Raw genomic sequence first — 21146 nt, 5'->3', positions numbered from 1 at the left:
AAAGTATAAAATTATTTTTTAATCTTATGGTATTACTGAGTCCTATATATACGTGTCATATGAAGAGTTGATATAGAAAAAAAACATCTTCCTTTCAAAAGAACCAAAAAAAAAAAAAGTAAGAAAAATAAATTAAAACAAAAAAGTATTTGAAGTGACAAATTATAAACAAGAAAAGCTTTATTAAAATGTTTTTAATTTTTTTTTATTTGATATATTATATATTTTCATAATAAAGTGTCATTGATAGTTCGCACGACCTTAATCCTTCAGTCGACACCTCTATACTAGCACTGCTTTATTCAATGGCAACCAAAGCCAATGCCACAATTTTTCCATTGCTGTTTCTTTCTGATCAGTTTGTTTCAATTTTTGTATGTGTATAGAAAGAACATGAAATAGAAGGGATATATATATATATATATATATATATAGCTAGAAATGTGTAACAAGTGGAAATACGTGGATGTTAATGTCCATCGAAAACAGTGGTGTCAGGTAGCCTTTTTTATTTTTGTTGTATAGTCATACAAGTGATGATTTGATCTTGTTCCCCTGTGGCTTTTCAGCATTACTGCATTGACTAATATTTTTATCAATCACACACAGTTCGTATAATCAATCGTTCGATCATTTTCACTCGTGTAGTAAGGTATGTGTCAAGTTTAATTTAGCGCGCTAGGTTCTCTCTCTTTCTCACACTTAGGTTCGAAAATGGTGTTGATTGAGAGCGCCGTTTTGCCCCTTAATGAATCGAATGGCACTTCGAACAATAGGGTTATATATGTGAGGACTAACATGAGATCGAGAGACTACAACAGAACTAAGAAATTGCATCTCTGATATTGCTACAACATGTTCAATTTACATAGCCATTTTCTGGCGCAACAACACCAAAAAAGTTGGATAAACGTCATTTGTTAAACTGTTTTTTTTTTTTTTTTTTCTATAATACATGCTAAAATACTATTCTCATACACACCTTAAGCCCATAGGAAAAATGAAATGGACCGAGTTATGTAATAGTGAGATTATAACCGTCGATCTAAAATAAACCACAATGTCATCTTCTTCTTCTAACTTTTGATCTTGAACTTCCTGTGAGTTTTAAGGTCCACCACAATCACTGAAATATTGTCTTTGCTGCCTTTTTGAAGAGCCATCGATGAAAGATACTCCGCTGCTGCTTGTGCAGCAGGATCCACTCCCTGGCCCCTTTCCGGCAGAGGGTTACTCCCATTCTTTTTGTGCCACAGCAGAATTCTTCGCCTAGCCACTTCACAGACTTCCTCATTTGTCATCACATCCCACAACCCGTCACTCGCCAAAACTAGGCATTCATCTTCTCTAGCACGTGGTACAAACATAACTTCTGGTTCAGGTATAATCCATGGTTTCAAATATCTGTCACCTGTGGATAATGGGATACACAAATAAACAATAGAAAGAACAGTGAAGTATGTAGTTTTAATCTAAATTCCATTGGGAAATCGACACCATAACAATACACGGACAATAGCAGATGCAAAGAAAACAGATAAATTAACAAAGAAACGGAGGCAAAGGCACTTAAGACAGACGATAAATAAGAGCTGAGAGAAAGCACAACTCAAGGTGTATCGGAAGCTCACGGGAAAAACAAATGGATTGCATGGCATCCTAAGACATATATGTTTACTGTCTCCATCATAAAAATTTTTCTGAGCAGGATCCTCTACTGTTCTTTTGGGAAAAAAGTTTACCTTTATTTAAATGGAAATTATTTCCCCTCCAACCAAGGAATCAAACTAATCATATGCTTCTACTTGTTATATGTTACTCCCTTTGTCCCGATTTATATAGCACACTTTTCTTTTTAGATAGTCCCATAAAGAATGTCACCATTCCGTAATTGAAACAACTTAACTTCAAAGTTCCCCTATTACCCTTAATAAAATAATTTATAGCCACACAAATGATAATATGATCAAGCAGTACATTAGACCACAAAATTCAAAAAGACTTTCTTTCTTAAACTTTGTGCCAAGTCAAACGGTGTCACGACGGAGGGAGTATTTCATACTTGATTTGACGTCACCAACTAACTATTCTGCTTTTACAATTCGAACAATTACTCAATCCTCATCTCCATTAAACTCTACAACAATGTAATATAAAGGAAAGATGAAGATTAAAATACGGAGGGATATCCCTGAATAAGACCTGATGAAGAAAATGCAAAACCTTGAGGCTGCCCCTTGAGAATCTATTAAATGTTGGCCATGTAACATTGAGCCCCCACACATACAGTAATCTCTTCAAATTTGCTGATGATGACCAAAAAGTCAGACTAGATATACTTGCGAGACTAAAGAGAGGATGTAGAAGGATACCTCTGCTTGACATTCCTAGATTTTATTGACCGTGCAGAGTACTGAACTGTTGGTAATCGAAGAAATGCCTATTTATATTATTAGACGTTCCAGTGAGTTGTTCCCAATGACCGTCATGGGATCCAGCTCGCTACAAGTCATAATTTGGAGGGAAAACAACCACCAGAACTATGCCTCAATCTCAAACCAAGTTGGGCTTGTTTGTGCGAATTCTCGCCATTCATTTCTCTAATCTAGATCACATCTCAATTCAATACTCTTACAAAGTTGTCTTAATCCAATATATAAAAATACAAGTTCTCCTACACTTGAATTTCTCCACATCTCTATGGGCATAAAAATCTTCACAAGACGAGACTAACATGAAAGTATTAGTCAATATCCCTGGGAATTATTGAACATAGACACATGAGACTGCAGAATACCATCATCTATACTAGCAGTTGTCTTCTGTGTTGAGAAATAATAGCTTAACATCAGTATTAGCCACACATCATCAGATGTACATTCCCTAAAGATCGCCGCAGGTTCTCTTTTTTTGGATAATAAAACTGTGAATTTTCTATTAACTAAAGTAACATTTTACCAAAGAGAACCGGTATCAGCAAATCCATTGCACAGCACACCAATAATAAATCATGAAAGCAAAGAAAAAAACCAACAGATGCAAGCTGAAAAGGTTTTAGTACACCAACCAATAGATCTTGACATTGCAAGCACGCCAAATACACGATGTCCATTCCATTGAATGACCTTGCCACCAGATGCTTCAATTCTGGCATACTCATCTTCTCTGCTTGGCTGGTAAGAGAATACAAGGTAAAAGAGTGAGATGGTAATGCATCAACCGCAATCTTTCCTGCCAAAATTAGACACATGTATGTGAAAAAAAGAAAGAAGAACAATAAGAGAGACAGGAGGTTGATGCTAAAGTGTGTTTTACTTTATGATCAATTGACAGAGCCACTGCTTCTTTGCCACGGTAAAGGACTGCTCTTGAATCCCCACAATTAGCAACTATAATATGAGATGAACAAATGACCGCTACAACCGCAGTGGACCCAACAGTCTCTGGGGCAATAGGTTCAGAGGTGCAGCTAGAGGTATTTATGTTGTCATCACAGAGATCCATGTTCACCTTTCCCCCAACTTCATCGTCAACCCTGAGAAAGCAATTAGTAAAGACCTCCTCCCACTGCACCTGACGGGTATCCCTAGCACTTCCGTCCACCAAATCATGTTTCGGACGTTTTAACTCCTCAATTAATGCCAGATGAACACGTTTACGGCAATAATCCGCAACCTGCATGACGAAACAGCCGTCAGTTATGACAAGCTTTAGTTGTCATTCGGTTGACATTGATGAGGATTCAAACTGATGTTAGAACAAACATCCAGGAGGTTAAACTTGAGGAGTAGGTTACATTTATAGATTTACTGGAAGTCTAAAATAATATACAGCTGAAATTATGGGATGAAGAAATGGCTGGTGAAGTGCATACGAGGTAATAGCAACCTCCGGATTAAATAATCTATGCGAAATCGATATACTTAAATGGCTGATTAATCAAGAGAAAAACATACAAGAATCATTATACCTGTGATCCTCCATGGCCATCATATACTCCGTAAAAATGAGACGTCAGGTGACTCAAACTTTGACTTAGTCCATCAATCACACGATCACCAATAAACATCTTGATAGGAATTTTCATAAAATTAGGAACAGCCATAAGAGCATCCTCCATTTCCGGTCTCTTTCCACAGATAGATACAGAACCCCAGAGTGGAACACATTCCAATTCAAAGACACTCTTGACACTCTCTTTGACGGGCTCCTTCTCACTGGGCAATGGAAGGGCCACTACAGATGCCTTTAGCGTAGGGCCACTAGTAATTTCATCGTCTGGGAGAGCAGCTACGGTATTACTGACATTTCTCTCAAAACTCCGTTCTTCCAAACTTATGACTTTGGCAACTATTTGACCATTGTCAATACCCTCAATTTCAACAGCAATTGGCAAGCTTAACTGCAAGCTAGCGCCCAGTGGCAACAACTCCTCACCGTTAATTCCACATGGATCCTCTCCAACAGATAAAACCTCGTCTTCATCATTTTCCTGAATGATACTATCGCTAACAATCAGGCCATTTTCAGCTCCCAATACAGTCTGCGGCAGACTACATTTTCCAGAGCTTTCTCCTAGCATCAACAAGGGAACTCTACCAACCTCAACTTTCATACCGTTGCTATTTCCATCCCAACCAGTATTTGACTCAGCATGCAACAAAGATGCGGGATCTGAAAGTAAGCTAGCTGTGTCAGTCACTAATTTGAGCCTTGTGATTTCTACATGGTTCGAAAGTGCAGGGTTATCACAGATAGAGTTGCTTAAGCTGAGTGTAACAGCAACAGCTGGAGAAATCTCGTCCATTAATTCTTTCTAGTGAAAACAATATCAAAAGCTAAGTAGTGAATCTCTCTCCCAACTAGTGAGTCAACCGCATTAGTCTGTGCAGCACCTTCTGTGGTACCAGCAACGAGTTGCTCCAAGCTTTATGTTTCACAGAGTAGGACTGCTTTAAAGGAAAATTCACAAGCGCGGTAAAATAGCTAAACTGAATCCACAATGAAATGAGGTACGAATCCACAAAAATTGGGGAAAGACAGCTATATTTAAAGCACAAGGAGAATGAGGTAGGATCCACAAATATAGGGAAAAGAAAGCTACACCGCAGGCACAAGAAGAATGAGGTAGGAATCCACAAAAAAGAGGATGGATAAAAGTTGAACGAGGCAAGAAGATCTCAGCTTCTCTATCTCTACGACGTGGGGGTAAGGTCTGAGCACACTCTACACTCCCTAGACCCAACTTGTGGTATTATAGTGCGTATGTTGTTGTTGCTGTTGAGGCAAGAAGATCTCAGTCAACAGTTCACTACAAGAAGTAAAGGGTACACCACCAACATAAAAAACATAAGGTGGAACTAGCTCCAGATGAGTGAAACAAACAAGGGAGTAAATGAGATCTGCTGCTATAAACAGATCCAAACTAGAATATCATGGAATTACCTTACAGAAAAGAAACAAGACTAAGAAGAGCAAATCCTAGCTACACCACCACCAACGCTTAAATACACAAGAACATGAGGAAAACGACAAAGTCAAAGCCTTATCCATATGAATCATGGAAAACAACCAACCTAGGAGGCAAACCAAAAACAGACAACTAATCAAGAATCACAAGAAAACCCTATAAAGATTCAACCTTTTTGACACATGTAACTTGGGTTTCATGGATCTGAGGTAACTCATGTCCACCTCTTGAAATATAAGTCATTTACTAAATATATTCTCCTCCTTCCTCCAACCCCAACAATAAAAATTCAATCTTTAAGCAACAAATCATCCAAGAACATAAAAAAAACTATCCAATTTACAAAAAAATCAACTAAAAAGCACTACTAAATTAAGCTTACCAACAAGAACCCTTTAACCAAAACACCTTGCAAACTCTTTCTCTAATGCCCCTTTTTTCAAGATTTTATTTTTCTATTTCTTTGTAAGCCTGTGAGGCACATGAGAGAGAGAGAATACAGCTAAAAGATTTTACCTTAGGTGCACAGAAGTCGTAAGGAGGACACGTGTAGATTCAATTATCTAACTCCAATCAATGCAAGCAGACAGACAAATGCTTTGAATTGTTTGTTTTTGTGCTAAACAATTAATTACATACAAAAAAACAAAAGGGAGTTTCATGGACTTTCCATGAAGAGGACCATTTTCAAGAACAACACGTGTCCTTTCTTGGCAGGTCAGCCATTACCTAAATAATGTCACCATTATTTTTGCTCTCAATTATCAAGAATTGTCTTCCCTTCTTTTCAGAGGGGTTTACTACTTATGTACGTCTGTTGCCTTGCCATTTTTCCATTTCTTCTTTTAGTACTCCTTTGATTGTGAAATTATTTCGGAATAACTTATTTTGGGACGATTCAAATTGTTATTCCTACCAACAAAATCATAGTTTTTAAATGAATTATCGTATTAACTTTAAAATTAGTTATTTTTTATCATCGCTACTATTAAATGAGCCCATAACGCTCAAAATTAGGTATTTTGGGGGTTATATGTTGCTTTCACCTATGTTTCAAAATTTATTATTTGACATTGCATTTACTCCTCTCCCTTTTTTTCCCATTCATTATTCTGACTAAATTTAATATGTATTGAAAAACCTTACATCATGGTAAAAACGTTTTCTAACAAAATGACTTCGATTCAAAGTCGAGATCCTTAATTAAGAATGAAAATATTTTTTTTTGATAATCCTTATTGATTTTGTCTGGTAGTAAAGCGCTTCACAATAAAAATGATTCCTTTATATTCAGTATTTTAAGTGGAAATCTTCGATTAAACTTTATTGATTTTTTGGTAAATTTCAAAGAAGGTTATTGCTTTTTACTTTTTATTTTGTGCAAATTTATGCCAACAACTACCTATATTCCTTTATATATGCTTCGTCCATTTCTTTTTAAATATGCTCCAAATTTATAATGCATCTATTAAAAACAAAAACTTTTTTTTTTTTTTTCAAAATTCATGCCAACATTATATATATGTTCTAAGCCCAGCTTTGTGCACTTCGTCATGCATTACATTAATAGAAGTAGAATTCACTTGGATTAATTTTTTTATACTGTAGACCAGACGATCACACAAGGTTCTCAATATGATGGAGATATCAGTATTCCAAAAAATCATTAATGGCATTAAGGTAATGCTTTTATGTGTCGAACTCCCATTGGTCCACCTCCCAACCCACCTTTTTAATTTATTTTATCCCATACTAATATATTTTTCCATATATGTTAGTTTGAAATTTTATTAATTATACTTCAAGCTAAGCTGGATATAAAAAACAAAAATACAAATAAATTCTCATAATTTACGTAGAAAGAAATGCCATGAGCTATGATTTTTATATATATTTCCTTTTGTTTCATATTGTTCCACAACAACTAATTCAAGATTCATGCACTCACCTACAAATCAATATCATAATAAATGTAAAAATAATAATAATATGAAGAAGAAAGAAGAAAGGTGTGGTGAAGTCAAGATATATACGTAATCGACTTTATTTTCTTTTGGTGGTAATATTTCTCTTTTAAAAAAAAAAAAGGGCTTTGATAATTTTCTATGTTGTGGAATGTTTTTTTTTTCTAAAAAAAGAAAAAGGTTAACGTGTAAGAATTGAATTGATGGCTGTCTAAGATTGGCTAAAGGAAATAAAGATAAAGTTTGGAAATAAAGAGAAATAGCAAAAAGGTTATAAACATAACACGTCAAAGGTTGCAATCAAAGAGTGAGAGAGAGAGAGAAAAGGAGAGAATTGATTACATAAAGAAAAAAAGAAGGCTGTTTTTTTAAGAATCCAATAGCAATTCGACAAAGAAGCAAAGAGTAGGTTTTACTTTGCTTTGCTTATTAAAGAATGGCGTTTGGGATTAAAGATGGTAGGTCAATAACCATGTTTGGTAAAATTGTCCCACTCCGTTTATTTTCTCCGTTTCTAAATAAGTGATTTCTTCTTAATTTAGACATATTTCTTAAGAAATTACGATAGAATAAATATTTTTATAAATTTATCCTTAATAAGTATAATTCTTTTAGTAGTTTCTTGATTTTGTAATTTTTTTTTTTATTTAAAGAAGGATAAAATTGAAAGAACGTTGTTAATATCTTCTTGATTATCTAAACATCACTTATTTAAGAACAAAATAAAAAAAGCTAAACAACCACTTATTTCAGTCTGATATATGTTTTGGACTCAACTAATTCGAATTATGAGAAATTCATTAGGATTATTTACTTTGTATTAAAGATAATTTTATTTTCTACGTACGAACTTGAGATATTTAGTTAAAACTTATTAAGGAGAAAGAAATATTCCACCCATTTCAAAAAAAAATGACAACCCATATTTTTAGTCCGTTCTAAAAAAAATTTTTTTTTGGTAGTGCTTTAATTTATTTTTTCACGTAACATGTTTAAGACAATTAAAATTAAAGGATACTTTTATACATTTAACATAACTTTAATTTAAAACCTAAAGATTCAAAAATTTATTTTTAAATTTTGTATCAAATTAAAATAATCATTCTTTTTAAAACGAAGGCAGTACTACTTACTAATTTCAGTATGACTTTGTTGATGCGACACGGTGGTATTAATTTTTCTTTGGATCTGCTTTCACCATTTGTCCACTTTTATAGATTAGTGTTACCGCACCATTTGCTTGTTTGGTCTCTTCATCAAATACTCCCTCCGTTTTATAATAAATAAATTATTAAATTTTAATATAAATTTAACATAATTTTTTATTTTTACTCTACAAAAAGAAAAAGTTGACCTTATAATATCTTTTTAAAATTTAATTGATTGTCAAATCATAAGGATAAATTTAAAAAGAAAATTCAATGATCATTTATTTTAAAACACCAATAAATACCTTAACGAAGGAAATAGTACTCTATTTCTTTTTGATGATTGATTACTTTTGGAGGGTGAAAAGTACAGGATTAATATTTTTCCCAAAAAAGGTAATGTGAATCGTGATGGACTCTCGAGGAAAAGAAGTCTTTTTTTTTTTTTTCTAATTATTAATTAACTTATGTATTTTACTTCATATAATTTGTTTCAATAAACATTGGATACTATTTTCAACCTATCTTTATCCTCTATTGCTATTACATAATTGCCATCTGTCAAAGGTTTTTATGTTCAATCAAATTATTTTTCTATGACAAAACGGTCTACAAAATAGTACAATATTATTAGCAGTATTTTATTGAATTGCATACTTCTTTCTTTCTTGCAATGTAAAGAGAGACATTACATCACGAAAAAATCTAAATCAGGCAGTTGTTGGCACAGAAAATCCTAATTGAAGCTTTGAACACCTGTATTGGGTAGGTGTGTTTGTTATAATAGAACTTGAGAGATATTTTTTTTTTTCATGAAACACATTTTTCACCCAGAGAAAATCACTAACCTAACATTTGGAATTATTGCCAATCTTCATACTAACACAGTATCTGGTTTGCAAATATGTTATCAATCATTAACTTCTTTTTTCTGGCTGTACTAAGGGATCCTACGGACCCAATACTTTTACCCTGTAATGCTACTTAAATATTTATAATACTACATCCCTCTTCACCAAAAAATAAAAAAAACTTCTTTTTTCTGGAAAATATTTTCACTGTCCGATGAAAAAATCAGAAAACATTTTCCGGAAAGTAACTGTCATAGTACCAAATACATCCTTCATCACTACTGCATCTTGACTTCAGGTGCAACCTTGTCAAGTATATTGTCACCAGCTTCATAGCGGGGATAATGATGGCTGCTGTACAATACAAACATCAGCACGAACCTCGTCCAACAGCTAAAATGACATGCCATCGTCTACTATCGACTCTGAGTCCACAATGGAAGAAGAAAGAGAAGTCACAATCATGAACGACCAAATATGCCACGTATCCATCGCCTAAGCATATTGAGTCAAGTAAGCACATGTTAAGGCACAGGAGAGTCAAAATCAATACTGCGTCATTCAGTTTGATTATTAGATTAAGGATGAGAAAAGTTCCAGGAGGTGGTAGAGCATTTGACAAAGCAAAAACATGTGAATGTATCAATACACCGATACCAAAGAAATGCTTTTCTACAATCCGTTTATCTTACATTTCCTCCCTAAGTTGGTATTCATTTCCAACATCTAAGTTAATTTCAGTAGATGTTATTATAACAACGATCTATTGAAGTTGTAAAGATATTGCACCTGGGTCTAACTCAACCATAAAAGCTAGCTTAAGAGGGAGGTTTGCCCTTGTCTGTATAAGTAGATCATTGGTCCATTCACTAACCAATGTGGGACTCTAACCCACTCTTAACTGAAGTAAATGAGCTCATCCCAAAAAGAAAAAGGAGAAATAATGACGACAAGGATGAGCTCTACAACAAAGCCCTTGATTAACCACTTTGTTGATTAAGCAAATCATGTTCCCTTTTCATAGATGATGGTACAGTCAGTCACAAAAAAATTGGATCAAGAAAAAGGAATCAAGAGCGGTACCGTTGCATGGTAATATTCCGAGAATGATTCGTAATTTCCTTGCAGTATGTGCTAACATCCACAATTGCAAAACCAGCACTTTGAAACAAGGTTGACGCATAACTCTCGGAAAAGTAAAACGAACACTGAGACCATAAATGACAAGGATTTGATTAAAGTTGATATAAGAGTGGGGCATCACGTATAACCATACAAACACGAGAAAATCCTTACAGTTCCGTCTCCTCGGAAATAAAAATTCTCACTAATCATCTGGTTTCTATCATGCAATTTCACCTGAAACATTAGTAGTGTAAGTTCCATGCCAAAACCTGCTTCCAGCTCCAGACTTCTATCAAGCAAAAAGCATAGATTAAAATGCTCAACACTGAATCATGTCTGTGAAAACTGTTTCATACTTAGAATGAAAACAGCCCAAACAGAATGCTCTTCAATCAGATTTTCTCTTTAGCTAAGTCATTAAGTAAAGCACCCTCCACTAAAAAAAGATTTATAAAAAGAAGATGATAATTAATGTGACATTGAAATATCAGCTAAATGAAAACGTAGTGTCTGCATCAAGCCCAGGAACAGTAATTCAGCACAAGCACTTCCATCCTGACAGAGGTATCTGCAAAACTATCCAGAATTTTGGGCATACCAAGTAGTATCTAATAACACAGTTATTCAACAATAGGAAAACAAAAGAGCGGGATTTTACGTTCTTTGCCAACTGAAAATAAGTAAGTACTGAGAATGCAGCAGTATCTTCCTGTGCAAGAGCATGAAACATTTTCTTAATAAGATCATGTATTTTCTCTATTTTGTCTACTGAGCTATTGGAAAAACAGCGAAGAAATACCTAATCTTCAGCCTTCAACAATTTGCAAGATGAATGACTATACATATCAATTTCCTCTTTCTTGATAATTTACCTAGTTACATATCCATTTCCTCTTTTAGACCCCTGGGAAAAGAAATTGGTTTTTTCTTAACAAGCGACACCCATTTTCCCCAACTGCAGCTTCTTTCTATTTCTAACCCTGACCAGCAGAGCTGATCACGTAGTTTGTCTTATGCATTTCATATGTTCAACCTTATTTCAAGAAGAAGTTAGACATGGAGAACTCTGTTGCAAAAGGTATATATGAAGATTCAGAGGTTGCATATACAGCGCTTTACCTGAGCAGAATCACCGACTGCATAATCACGTAGAAGAATGTGACCATTTGGCTGCAAAATGATTTGCAAAAGCATGGTACACCCATTAACTAATCAAATAATGGAGGGAAAAAAAAAAAAGGAAAATGAGGTGCACCATTGACTCAGCTCATGTATTACCTTTAGTACTTGTTTACAGTTCTTCAGAACTGAAGCCATCTTACATGGAGAAACTGCAGACAATGTAAAAATCTACTTAAAGGAGTTAGATGCTCAAGTAGTCATATGTTTTTCTCAAAGGAAGGAGATATAGATTATTAAATTGCTTTTAGGAGAAATACTATGCTTTAAGAACTTAATACATATTCAGATTTGATTATTACTACTTACTCCTTCACTTACCAAGGTTACAACATCAACAGTAAAAGGCATGACATTAACACAGAGATCATCCTTTGCGGCATCACACACAAAGACATTCATCTTTTCCGAACTGTAATTTGCATGTGACTGCATCATATATGATAAATGGTTTTATGAGTTTGCATGGGACTCCGTCATACGGGATAAGTAGCTTTAGGCCACGGGTATGGCATAGAAAGGCAAGGATTATGCTCTAAGTTTGACGTAGAGTAGAGAACAAACATAGTTCCTCAAATGGAAGATCACAAATTTGAATAACAAAAATTGATATAACAGACAGTCATCAAAAGAACAATGTCATGGATGCCATGAGATCCTAAGCAGACTACAATAAATGCAATGCAAGCAAAATATCTTGAACTTAAATGCAGACGACAAAGTGTTAACTATTGTAGATATCAAATGTTAAGTTTGCTGCTCTTAACCAATAGACTAATTTACAACAACAACAACATACCTAGCGTATTCCCACCTAGTAGGGTCTGGGGAGGGTAGAGTGTACGCAGACCATACCACTACCTCAGGGGAGGTAAAGAGGATGTTTCCGATAGACCCCCGGCTTAGGACCAATAACAGTATAACAAACATAAAAAGTAAGCGCATATAAACTAGTATGGTACGCAAAACAAACTAACAGTATAATAAACACAAAAGATACGTGTATAATGGACTAGTAAGGGATGCAAAATAAACCAACACCACTAGCCCCAAGATAAACCTACAGCCACAACACTACGAACCAGAAACTCCAGCCCCAAAGGAGCGCTCCCCTACTACTACCGATGCGCTCCCACCCCCTAACCCTCTACCCTAATCCGCGTCCTCCACACCTCAAGGGTCATGTCCTCTGTAAGCTGTAACTGCTCCATATCATGCCTAGTCACCTCCCTCCAATATTTCTTCGGTCCATAACTACCCCGCCTAAAACCATCCATAGCCGGAGTCTCACACTTCCGCACTGCAGCATCAGGGCCCCTCCTCATCACGTGCCCGAACCAACGTAGCCTCCCTTCTCGCATCTTATCCTCCACCAAGGCAACTCCCACCTTCTCCCGAATAATCTCATTCCTCACCCAACTGAATATAGCAGCTAATCTTAGATTAAAAAAAATGACCGGGCTACTGACTGAGATCCTATCCAGATTACAGCTAAAGAAACAGGTGTGAAGTACCCATAACACTTGATATACTTTTATTTTTGATAATGATTTTAGAAGGTTGCAGTTTAAAGATCCCAAGGATATGAAAAGTTCCTCTACGCAAAAGGAGAATATTTAGATATGATCCATGCTAAGCAACACTGAGTTCCATTGAAGACGTTCACTCTTTCAACACTAAATTATAGTTTCATTTTTGGATGATGAGTCATGCAAAACCCGACTCCTCAGCCATTAAACTGTAACAGAGCAAACGCCAACAAATTTCCCAAAACTGTAACTTTGTAGTTAAAAACTGATTCTTTAAGTATCTTTGTTCAACATCTAGGGAATATCAGATTAAATTAAGGTCTGCTGATAGTCTCTATCACTGAAAAGTTACTGCTGATGACAACATAAGAAGGTTGACAAACCTTAACGAGGGTTATTGCATTAGGTGAGAAATCACAAGCGTGAACATAGAGCTTTGGAAACGTAGAGATGAGAGGAAAAATAGTATTCCCTGCTCCACAGCCTACCTGTCAATATGTTTATTCAGTTAAACTCTACAAGTAAATACTACATTAAGGTGCATTTACAAGCAATAACAACAACAACATACCCAGTGTAACCCCACCAGTGGGGTCCGGGGAGGGTAGAATGTATGCCGATCTTACCCTACATAGAGATGTCTAATGTGCATTTTCAGCAGCAGTGAAATTACCTCTAAGACAACCTTCCCATTGGAAGATTCAATTTCATCATCAAAATAGCCTCTCCAATCCTTCTCCAAGTAGTGCCGGTCCTTGAAAAACTGTTCAATGTGCAAATGTATGTAACTGAATCCAACAGTATTTGGGAGGATAAAATCAAAGATTTGATTTTTGCCTCAGAAGTAAAGAGGTTGTTTCCCCTATACAGAAGTGAAGCCAGGATTTTAACTTTATAGTTCATAGATTTTTAGAACACCACTTTAAGTGGTAATAACTGGATTCTAGATTTAATATATGTATAAATTTGATGAATTTTCAACACAAATACACTATTTGAGCAAAAGTTACTTGGTTTGGCCCAACCCATAATCAAGCTTATAGCTTCGCCACTGCCCGAGCAGCTTGTTTGGATGGTTGCTGCCTATTGCACTGTATTGTGTTGTTTGTTTAAATACAATATTTGTTTGGTTGTTACTTGAATTTTACTTTATCTTATTGTTAAATCCATAATTAGGTAACAACGTAAAGTAACAACTAATTTGGTGTGATCGCGTCTTAACCTTTTTTCTCATTTTATCTTTACTGATGTATATAATAATCTTGTTTTATCTTTCACCTTACCTTTTTCGCATTAGCTCTACCTTGACCCTACTTTTTCTTAAGGTTCATCCTTCAAATTATTGATTTGCGACATTATGTAAATCTAGCCAAACACTGTTTTCATTAAACAATATAGTACTATACAATATAATATTATACATTATGAAACAATACGTAACAACCATCAAAACTGAGTGTTAGAGTAAAAGGAGAAACAGTCCAAAGCAGTCCAGGAAAAGAAGTAACAGAAGTAAATAGAGTTGAATGTGGACAAGTCCTGAGCTTGATACCTTGTTTTTGTGGAGCTTGTAGAACTTATCCCAGTACTGTTGTGACCTTCTGCTGTAATGATGACTTCCATTGTAACTGGAAGATGACCTCCGAAATTGATTAGTCAAATATCTCCGGCGGTCACGTGGCGCTGAATTAACTGGCCACTTCGCCGGCGACGCCGTAACCGGAGGAGCACCGGCTGCATGCATTTTTACGACTCCCAAATCCACCACGCTTGGTTGTTGGGGGACTTCGGAAGATTCTGGATGAAGTAAGCCAAAAACGACGACATATATGTGAGATGGCAGTGAAAGCTGCCACGTAGGACTTTTTTTATTTTACCTAAATGCTTTTAGGTTTGTCTAATCTCGTCCTTAAAGTATACACTCAAAACATAAATGGTCGGCTGAGTGTTTGTGTTTTTGGTGACTTTCGGTTTTCGACCAAAGAAGCATACAGAGAAAAACTTAAAAAGGAATAATTTAAATGTGGATCAAGTACACTAGTAACTTCTTAAATACCACAATATTTTTTTGTGTGTAAAATTTCATAATGCTAACAAATTTGAATTGAAATATCTTATCAAGGGAAAATCTTTAATTGTATAAATTATCATAAATTCAAGACTGTCAAACGCCTTATTATTTAGTTAAAACAATTCACTTAACTTATTCTATTTTATTTCTCTTAGTTGAGAATCCAAAGTATTTTTAAAAAAAAGAGTTAATAGGACATATTTTGTTCAATGTTATATTGTATCTATCATCATTACTTATATTTTAATAGTATCGAAAAAACTCTTACGAGTTTAATTTTTATCACCATATTTTTATTTACCAATCCTTTATTTTATTATAATACTTTTCATTTACCAATTCTTAATATATGAAAATTTTAAGAAGCAGTATGCAATATTATAATGTAATGATAATGTTTAAATTACGATAGGTTGTGAATTTGTAATTGAGTACGATCCTTTTCTGAATCCTACAAACCCGTGATGCTTTATACATCACAATTCTTAAACTTGATGGACCATTTATGTCAAAAAAACTCTAGTATGCGAGGTGGCCACTAATACTGAACCGGTCAAAATCCTACTAGTTTAGGAAACCGGTTCTCCAAACCCTTATATTAAACCCGCCGACCTAAACACTTAAACCGGGGCCGACTTTATTAGAAAAATCGCCGTAAATAAACGCACCCATTTTTACTCTCTTTTGATTTCTCTGGAATTTGCTATTTCCCGTAAATAGCAAAGCAAAAACCCTAGCTCAAACGGCCATGGCTTATCAACATCAATCAGGCGACAACGACGATAGCAAGAATCGCCGTCTCTATAACCCTTACCAAGACCTACAGGTTCCGATTCAAACGCTGTACAAGCTTCCGACGTCGCCGGAGTTTCTCTTTCAGGAGGAATCTGTTGCTCAGCGTAGATCATGGGGAGAGAATTTGACTTATTATACTGGTATTGGTTATCTCTCCGGTGCAGTTGTCGGTGCGGGTAAAGGATTTGTTGACGGTGTGAAAGCGTCGGAGCCAGGTGATACGATGAAGCTGAGGATTAATAGGATCTTAAACGGGTCGGGTCATACGGGTCGGAAGTTCGGAAATCGAGCTGGTATTATTGGATTGGTTTATGCAGGGATGGAGAGTGGAATGGTTGCTGTAAGGGATACGGATGACGTCATCAACAGCGTTGTTGCAGGTTTGGGCACCGGTGCGTTTTACAGGGCGGCTGCAGGGTTGAGGTCAGCAGCTGTTGCCGGAGTTATTGGTGGTGTCGTTGTTGGCTTGGGAGTGACTGGAAAACAGGCGTTAAAGCGATACGTTCCGATCTGAGGAATTTGTGATGGTTTGGTTTTGGACTTATGAGCTTAATCTTGGTAGCTGTTATTTGTTTCAAAAATTTTGATAATACCTTGAGAAAAATTGTGTTCTCGGACTGCTGCTCATAATGTTATTTGGCATGAAAGTTGCATGCTTTCTAGATATGTTTAACAATATTATTTGAATATATATTCTGATAGTAGGTTTAGAGGATACTTTTCTCTTCAATAAGTTGAAAAAACTGAATCTGGATATGATTGTTTCATTACATCTTTTATGTGATGATAGAATATGTCGTATTTCGCTGTGCCTAGATGTTTTGTAGATACAATGCATTTGATATACTTACGAACTGCAATTTGATGGCAAGCTCCAGCTAGTTGTTTTGGTGATGGAAGAGTTTGTGTTTTCGCTTTTTGATTCCGGATGTGTTCTAGCATTTAGTGAATACATTATTGGAAATTAATTGTGGTTCTCGTGACTAGAACTCTTACCAGTTATTAATTGCATGTGTATGTATATGCTTTGTGCATTATTTGTGGAAGGACTTGAGACACCAAGTTGCTGATTTTTTCCTACCGTTTATGTGTTTCTGGTTGTCTTGTTTCCAGCTCTTTGTACTGCCATATGATGTTTGGGTAATTGCGCAAGGGCTTTGAGTTCCATGCCATTGATATGCAAAGGATGGAACTTTGAAATGACTCCGAGTTTCAACCCTTCTGATGGCTTTTTTTTAAATCAGTAATTGGCGTCAAAGTGCCTGAATATTCTGTGCTAGTGCTGCTAAGGTTGTTTTAGACTTAGATATATACTAGTTGAAGTGTTTAGAAAAAAAATAGTTTTGCTTTTCTGTTTTATGGAGGAGTTGATTGACCTTTTTTTTATTGGTGGTGAAAAATACCCTCCTCTTTCAGTATACCGACTTCCATATTTCCCTATTGTCTATATGTTTTTGGTTGTCTCGTTCCCAGCTCTTTGTACTGCCACGTGATGTTTGGGTAATTGCACAAGGGCTTTGAGTTCCCTGCCGTTGATATGCAATGGATGGAACTTTGAAATTATACCGAGCTTCACCCCCTTCTGATGGCAGCTTTTAGCAATGATTGTTGTCAATTGCCTAAATTTTATATGTTAGTGCTGCTAAGGTTGTGTTATGCTTGTATATATATATATAAAATACACTAAATTGTAAAAGAGGCAGAGTGGCTTTGATCCTCTGTTTTATGGAGGAGCTGATAGACATTTTGGAGGGAAAAAATGACCATCTTTCCTTCATTATACTTCCATATTTCCCTGTTGTCAATATCGTTTTGGTTCTTTTTGTTTCCAGCTCGTGGTACTGCTGTATGATGTTTGGGTAATTGCGCAAGGGCTTTGAGTTCCATGCCTTTGATAGGTGAAGCATGGGACTTTGAGATGATTCTGAATTCACCCCCTCTGATGGCAGTTTTTACCAATGATTTTTGTTTAGTGTCTGTATTTCACGTGCTAGTGCTACTGAATTGTGTTAAGACTTGGATATTAATAGAAAGTATTGTTATAGACTTGGATATATGCTAGATAGATAGGATAAAGAGGAAGAATGTGTTTGATACTGTTCTCTTGTAGAGCTGATTGACATTTTATAAAGAAAAAAAACTGTCCTAAATGTCACTACATCAACTTTCATTTGCATATATGTTTTGGTTCTCCTGTTTCCAGCTAGTGTTAGTCTCTCGTTCCTTGGGTTTTTTGTTTTGGTTCTGGAGGCTTTCTATCACAAAACACACCCATGTATTTGAGGTTCTTTACCCTCTTAGATTCTCTTATGAAAACGTTATGAGAGGCCATGTATGTACACACGCAAGTGGCATGATGGAGAGCCAGTATTTCTAGCCAGCTAACACAATGAGACTATTGTGGAGAAGAAACAAGCCCCTTTCTATTTAGTGACTAAGAGTGGAAACCGAAGTTTTAGTGATGAATATATGTTGTATGCTATGTGTAATGTTCTCTTTGATTCTTAGTTTGATTGATATTGGATTAGAAAAGGTTTTTGCCATCTTTTACGTAGGCATGTCTAGTTTTCCTTCTTAAAAAGGAGCCATGTGATATTATGTATGCCTCGTCTTCTTTTGAAGTACAAAGTTGATTGAAATTGGAGCAGAAAGCAGCAAATTTCACTTCAGTTTGGTTCAATGTTGTATTTGAATTGTGTTCTAATGCCCAATTAAGTTGGAGAGGTGACTCCTAGTTTTCGTTTACAATTCTATTTTCTTTGTTGGAACTATGAATGATTTTATAGTTTTGAAGAACAGTGTGTTTTTTGTTCAAATACTTTTAGTTATACAGAACATATACCATGAAAAACCCATCTTTTAGAAAAACTTGAGTTCTTATCTATAAGGGGTCGTTTGGTAGTGTGTGTTAACAAAAATAATGCATGCATTATTTTTGTGTATTATTATTAATACACTGTTTGGTACAATTTTTATCTATGTATAACTAATGCCTTGTATTAATTATACACTGTATTTGGTATTAGCCTATATATTACTAATACCCCCTCTTTTCTATGTATTTGTAATACGACATATTTCAATACATGCATTACATTATCAAATTATAAATTTACCCCTCAAAATAACTACTACTTTCTCACCATTTCTCCACATCTTCCTTCTTAATCAATCATCGTTGTCTCGGCATATTGAAGATTGAATGGAAAATCTGGAATGGCTACGCTGACGGGGTTGCTGTGATTAAGAGCAAGGTTAATCCCGAATGGCAGTCACTATTATATTGTCGCAATCACTATTATATTGTCGCAACCAGCAAAGGCACTGGTCCCGGAGAAAGAGAAGTTTCTCAGTTTTTGCTTTAGCAGGGAATGGAGATGTCCGAGATCGTTTTGCGCGGTCTCCTACCGGAACAAAAGGCACAAAACTCGCTTGTATATTTAGAGCTTCAAAAGCAAAAAACATTGCGCTAAAGTGAATTATCAGTAGTGGAGAAGAAGAAGAAAGGGTGACAAGGCAAATATGAGTAGCATAGGCTCCACTAGTGCTAACAGCTCTTGCTTTTAAAAAAAAAAAATATTATGTTAGAAAATTATTTGTTTTTGTGTAGAATTGAAATAGACAAATGTGTGAAAAAGGTGTTTTGGTAAATCTACACTTTTTTATAAACATTAAATAAATATATATTAATTTTAATACATCAAATCAAACACTGTATAAGAAAAAGAAAATGATGTTTGCATAATTAATATCAACATTACTAATACTTGTGTTATTAATGTAAGTATTATTAATACACCTTATTCAGAATTATTCTTATACATTCTACCAAACGATCCTAAAAGAGCTGTTATAGAGGGCTCTGATTGTATTAACCATAGTTTCCAAATGATTAAAAATTACCTAAAGTATGATGTCTGATCAGAAAGTAGGTTGAAAAGATGTACAAAGATTAGAACAATGCCTTTTCACATGACACGTAATTTGAAGTTCCTCACCAAATATTAGTTTCATGATAGCCGAAATATTGATGCTGTGAAAACTTATTCCTTCGTTTAGGCATACTATGATGTTAAAAAGAAGCAAAACGACTTCTAGGAGCCAGCCAATACTTAGTTGGCTCTGAGCATTTAATCGACAAGAGTACAAATGTTTTTAAGAGTCAACAAAAAGTCGATGTTTCTTCATAACTAGAATCGATCAGTTTACATTTTCTTAATATGATTACAGGTCGCGAGTTGACTTTATATGGAATGTTATAGGAATGGTCTGATCTTGGTACTTGCAAGGCTACGGATTCAGACCTACCTGCAAGCTACTCTTGCAATCATGTGTGCAGCAGCAGACTCCCTTGCTTCACGCGGACTCTCACTTATGTTGCTTTCACTGGAAAATTCGAAATCTGCACCTTTCACAATGACCTTGGAAAGAAATCCACCTTCACAGGGATAAACATTGCAAGACAACTCACTCAATTGAGCACATATTTTGAAAACAAAAATTAAAATTCATCTTCAGCTTATGACATGCGTACCGTACCAACCTAAGCTCCTAGTAATGGAATGACCACTATAGGAAAGAAAAACGTTAAAAATTGAGGCTTAACCAGGTCTAAGACGAGCCTACTAGTGGAAGGGGCTTTACCGCCATCTGGCAATTGATCGCTACATTGCCTGTAAATACAGCCCCTTCACCAACTGCAATATGGAAACGGTGCAATAGCTTCTCCCTAACAGGCACCCCTCCCTTTGTTTTCCTACGTACGCATCCCACCATGAAAGCAATATTCTAGAAGAAAGAGTACGCTATTTAACATTTTCCATCCAAAGAAAATACATAAGCCCCACACCCCACATGTAAGGTCTTAGCATGGTGAAAGAGCATTCTAAGGAAAAGGTGTCCCGTAAGATGTGTGGGATAGAGTGGTGACACAGTATTCCAAGAAAAAGGTGTTCCGTAAGGTGTGTATATAAGGGTACCTTCTTGATCCTCCCAACCCCTGACCCCACACCCC

At 35.6% G+C, this 21146-nt stretch overlaps 4 protein-coding genes across 13 annotated transcripts in view; 1 reads left to right on the top strand and 3 right to left on the bottom strand.

Moving 5' to 3' along the window:
- Positions 1-824: 824 nt before the first annotated feature.
- Positions 825-6429, bottom strand: LOC107861707 (protein phosphatase 2C 16-like). Of its 7 annotated transcripts, none has more exons than XM_016707035.2 (5): positions 5987-6429; positions 3971-4949; positions 3316-3675; positions 3068-3173; positions 825-1411 (listed from the first exon to the last, which is right to left on the bottom strand). In XM_016707035.2, exons 2-5 carry the CDS (start codon positions 4805-4807, stop codon positions 1077-1079), a joined length of 1638 nt encoding a protein of 545 aa, XP_016562521.1. In that variant the 5' UTR covers positions 4808-4949; positions 5987-6429; the 3' UTR covers positions 825-1076.
- A 2966-nt stretch (positions 6430-9395) lies between these two features.
- Positions 9396-15216, bottom strand: LOC107861708 (uncharacterized methyltransferase C3H7.11). Of its 4 annotated transcripts, none has more exons than XM_016707041.2 (9): positions 14819-15216; positions 13940-14029; positions 13650-13754; positions 12059-12166; positions 11837-11908; positions 11678-11728; positions 10730-10792; positions 10517-10641; positions 9396-9928 (listed from the first exon to the last, which is right to left on the bottom strand). In XM_016707041.2, the coding sequence occupies exons 1-9, from the start codon at positions 15008-15010 to the stop codon at positions 9895-9897; spliced, it is 840 nt and encodes a 279-aa protein (XP_016562527.1). In that variant the 5' UTR covers positions 15011-15216; the 3' UTR covers positions 9396-9894. The 4 variants fall into 4 exon arrangements, with proteins under 4 accessions (XP_016562527.1, XP_016562526.1, XP_047266143.1 ...); XM_016707040.2 differs by having other exon boundaries at positions 9396-9858; positions 14819-15215; XM_047410187.1 differs by lacking the exon at positions 12059-12166 and having other exon boundaries at positions 14819-15214.
- A 597-nt stretch (positions 15217-15813) lies between these two features.
- On the top strand, positions 15814-16847 carry LOC107861709 (mitochondrial import inner membrane translocase subunit TIM23-1). Its single transcript, XM_016707043.2, has one exon. The coding sequence runs from the start codon at positions 16086-16088 to the stop codon at positions 16644-16646; it is 561 nt and encodes a 186-aa protein (XP_016562529.1). The 5' UTR covers positions 15814-16085; the 3' UTR covers positions 16647-16847.
- Positions 16848-20197: 3350 nt separating this feature from the next.
- Positions 20198-21146, bottom strand: part of LOC107861710 — a gene marked incomplete in the record, with an annotated part of 13693 nt that continues 12744 nt past the window's right edge. The window contains 1 exon segment of the mRNA XM_047410185.1: positions 20198-20570. Within this exon segment, the coding sequence (XP_047266141.1) occupies positions 20437-20570 (134 nt within the window).

The sequence above is a fragment of the Capsicum annuum genome, chromosome 3 (genome assembly GCF_002878395.1).
Source record: "Capsicum annuum cultivar UCD-10X-F1 chromosome 3, UCD10Xv1.1, whole genome shotgun sequence".
In the NCBI taxonomy this organism is placed as follows: domain Eukaryota; kingdom Viridiplantae; phylum Streptophyta; class Magnoliopsida; order Solanales; family Solanaceae; genus Capsicum; species Capsicum annuum.
The sequence above is the reverse complement of the archived record's forward strand: the minus strand, read 5'-3'. Positions and strand labels throughout refer to the sequence as shown.

Bases quoted from the DNA above. Each gene is read 5' to 3' on its own strand.
- LOC107861707 (XM_016707035.2), bottom strand. From the start codon at position 4,807: ATGGACGAGATTTCTCCAGCTGTTGCTGTTACACTCAGCTTAAGCAAC. The intron at 3,174-3,315 runs GTAAAACACACT...TTCTCTTACCAG, and splicing joins CTCTGTCAATTGATCATAAA to CCAAGCAGAGAAGATGAGTA. The intron at 1,412-3,067 runs GTTGGTGTACTA...CATTATCCACAG, and splicing joins TGCAATGTCAAGATCTATTG to GTGACAGATATTTGAAACCA.
- LOC107861708 (XM_016707040.2), bottom strand. From the start codon at position 15,010: ATGCATGCAGCCGGTGCTCCTCCGGTTACGGCGTCGCCGGCGAAGTGG. The intron at 11,909-12,058 runs GTAAGTGAAGGA...TCCTTTAAGTAG, and splicing joins CTGTTGATGTTGTAACCTTG to ATTTTTACATTGTCTGCAGT. The intron at 10,793-11,677 runs GTAAAGCGCTGT...CTAATGTTTCAG, and splicing joins CAGTCGGTGATTCTGCTCAG to GTGAAATTGCATGATAGAAA.
- LOC107861709 (XM_016707043.2), top strand. From the start codon at position 16,086: ATGGCTTATCAACATCAATCAGGCGACAACGACGATAGCAAGAATCGC.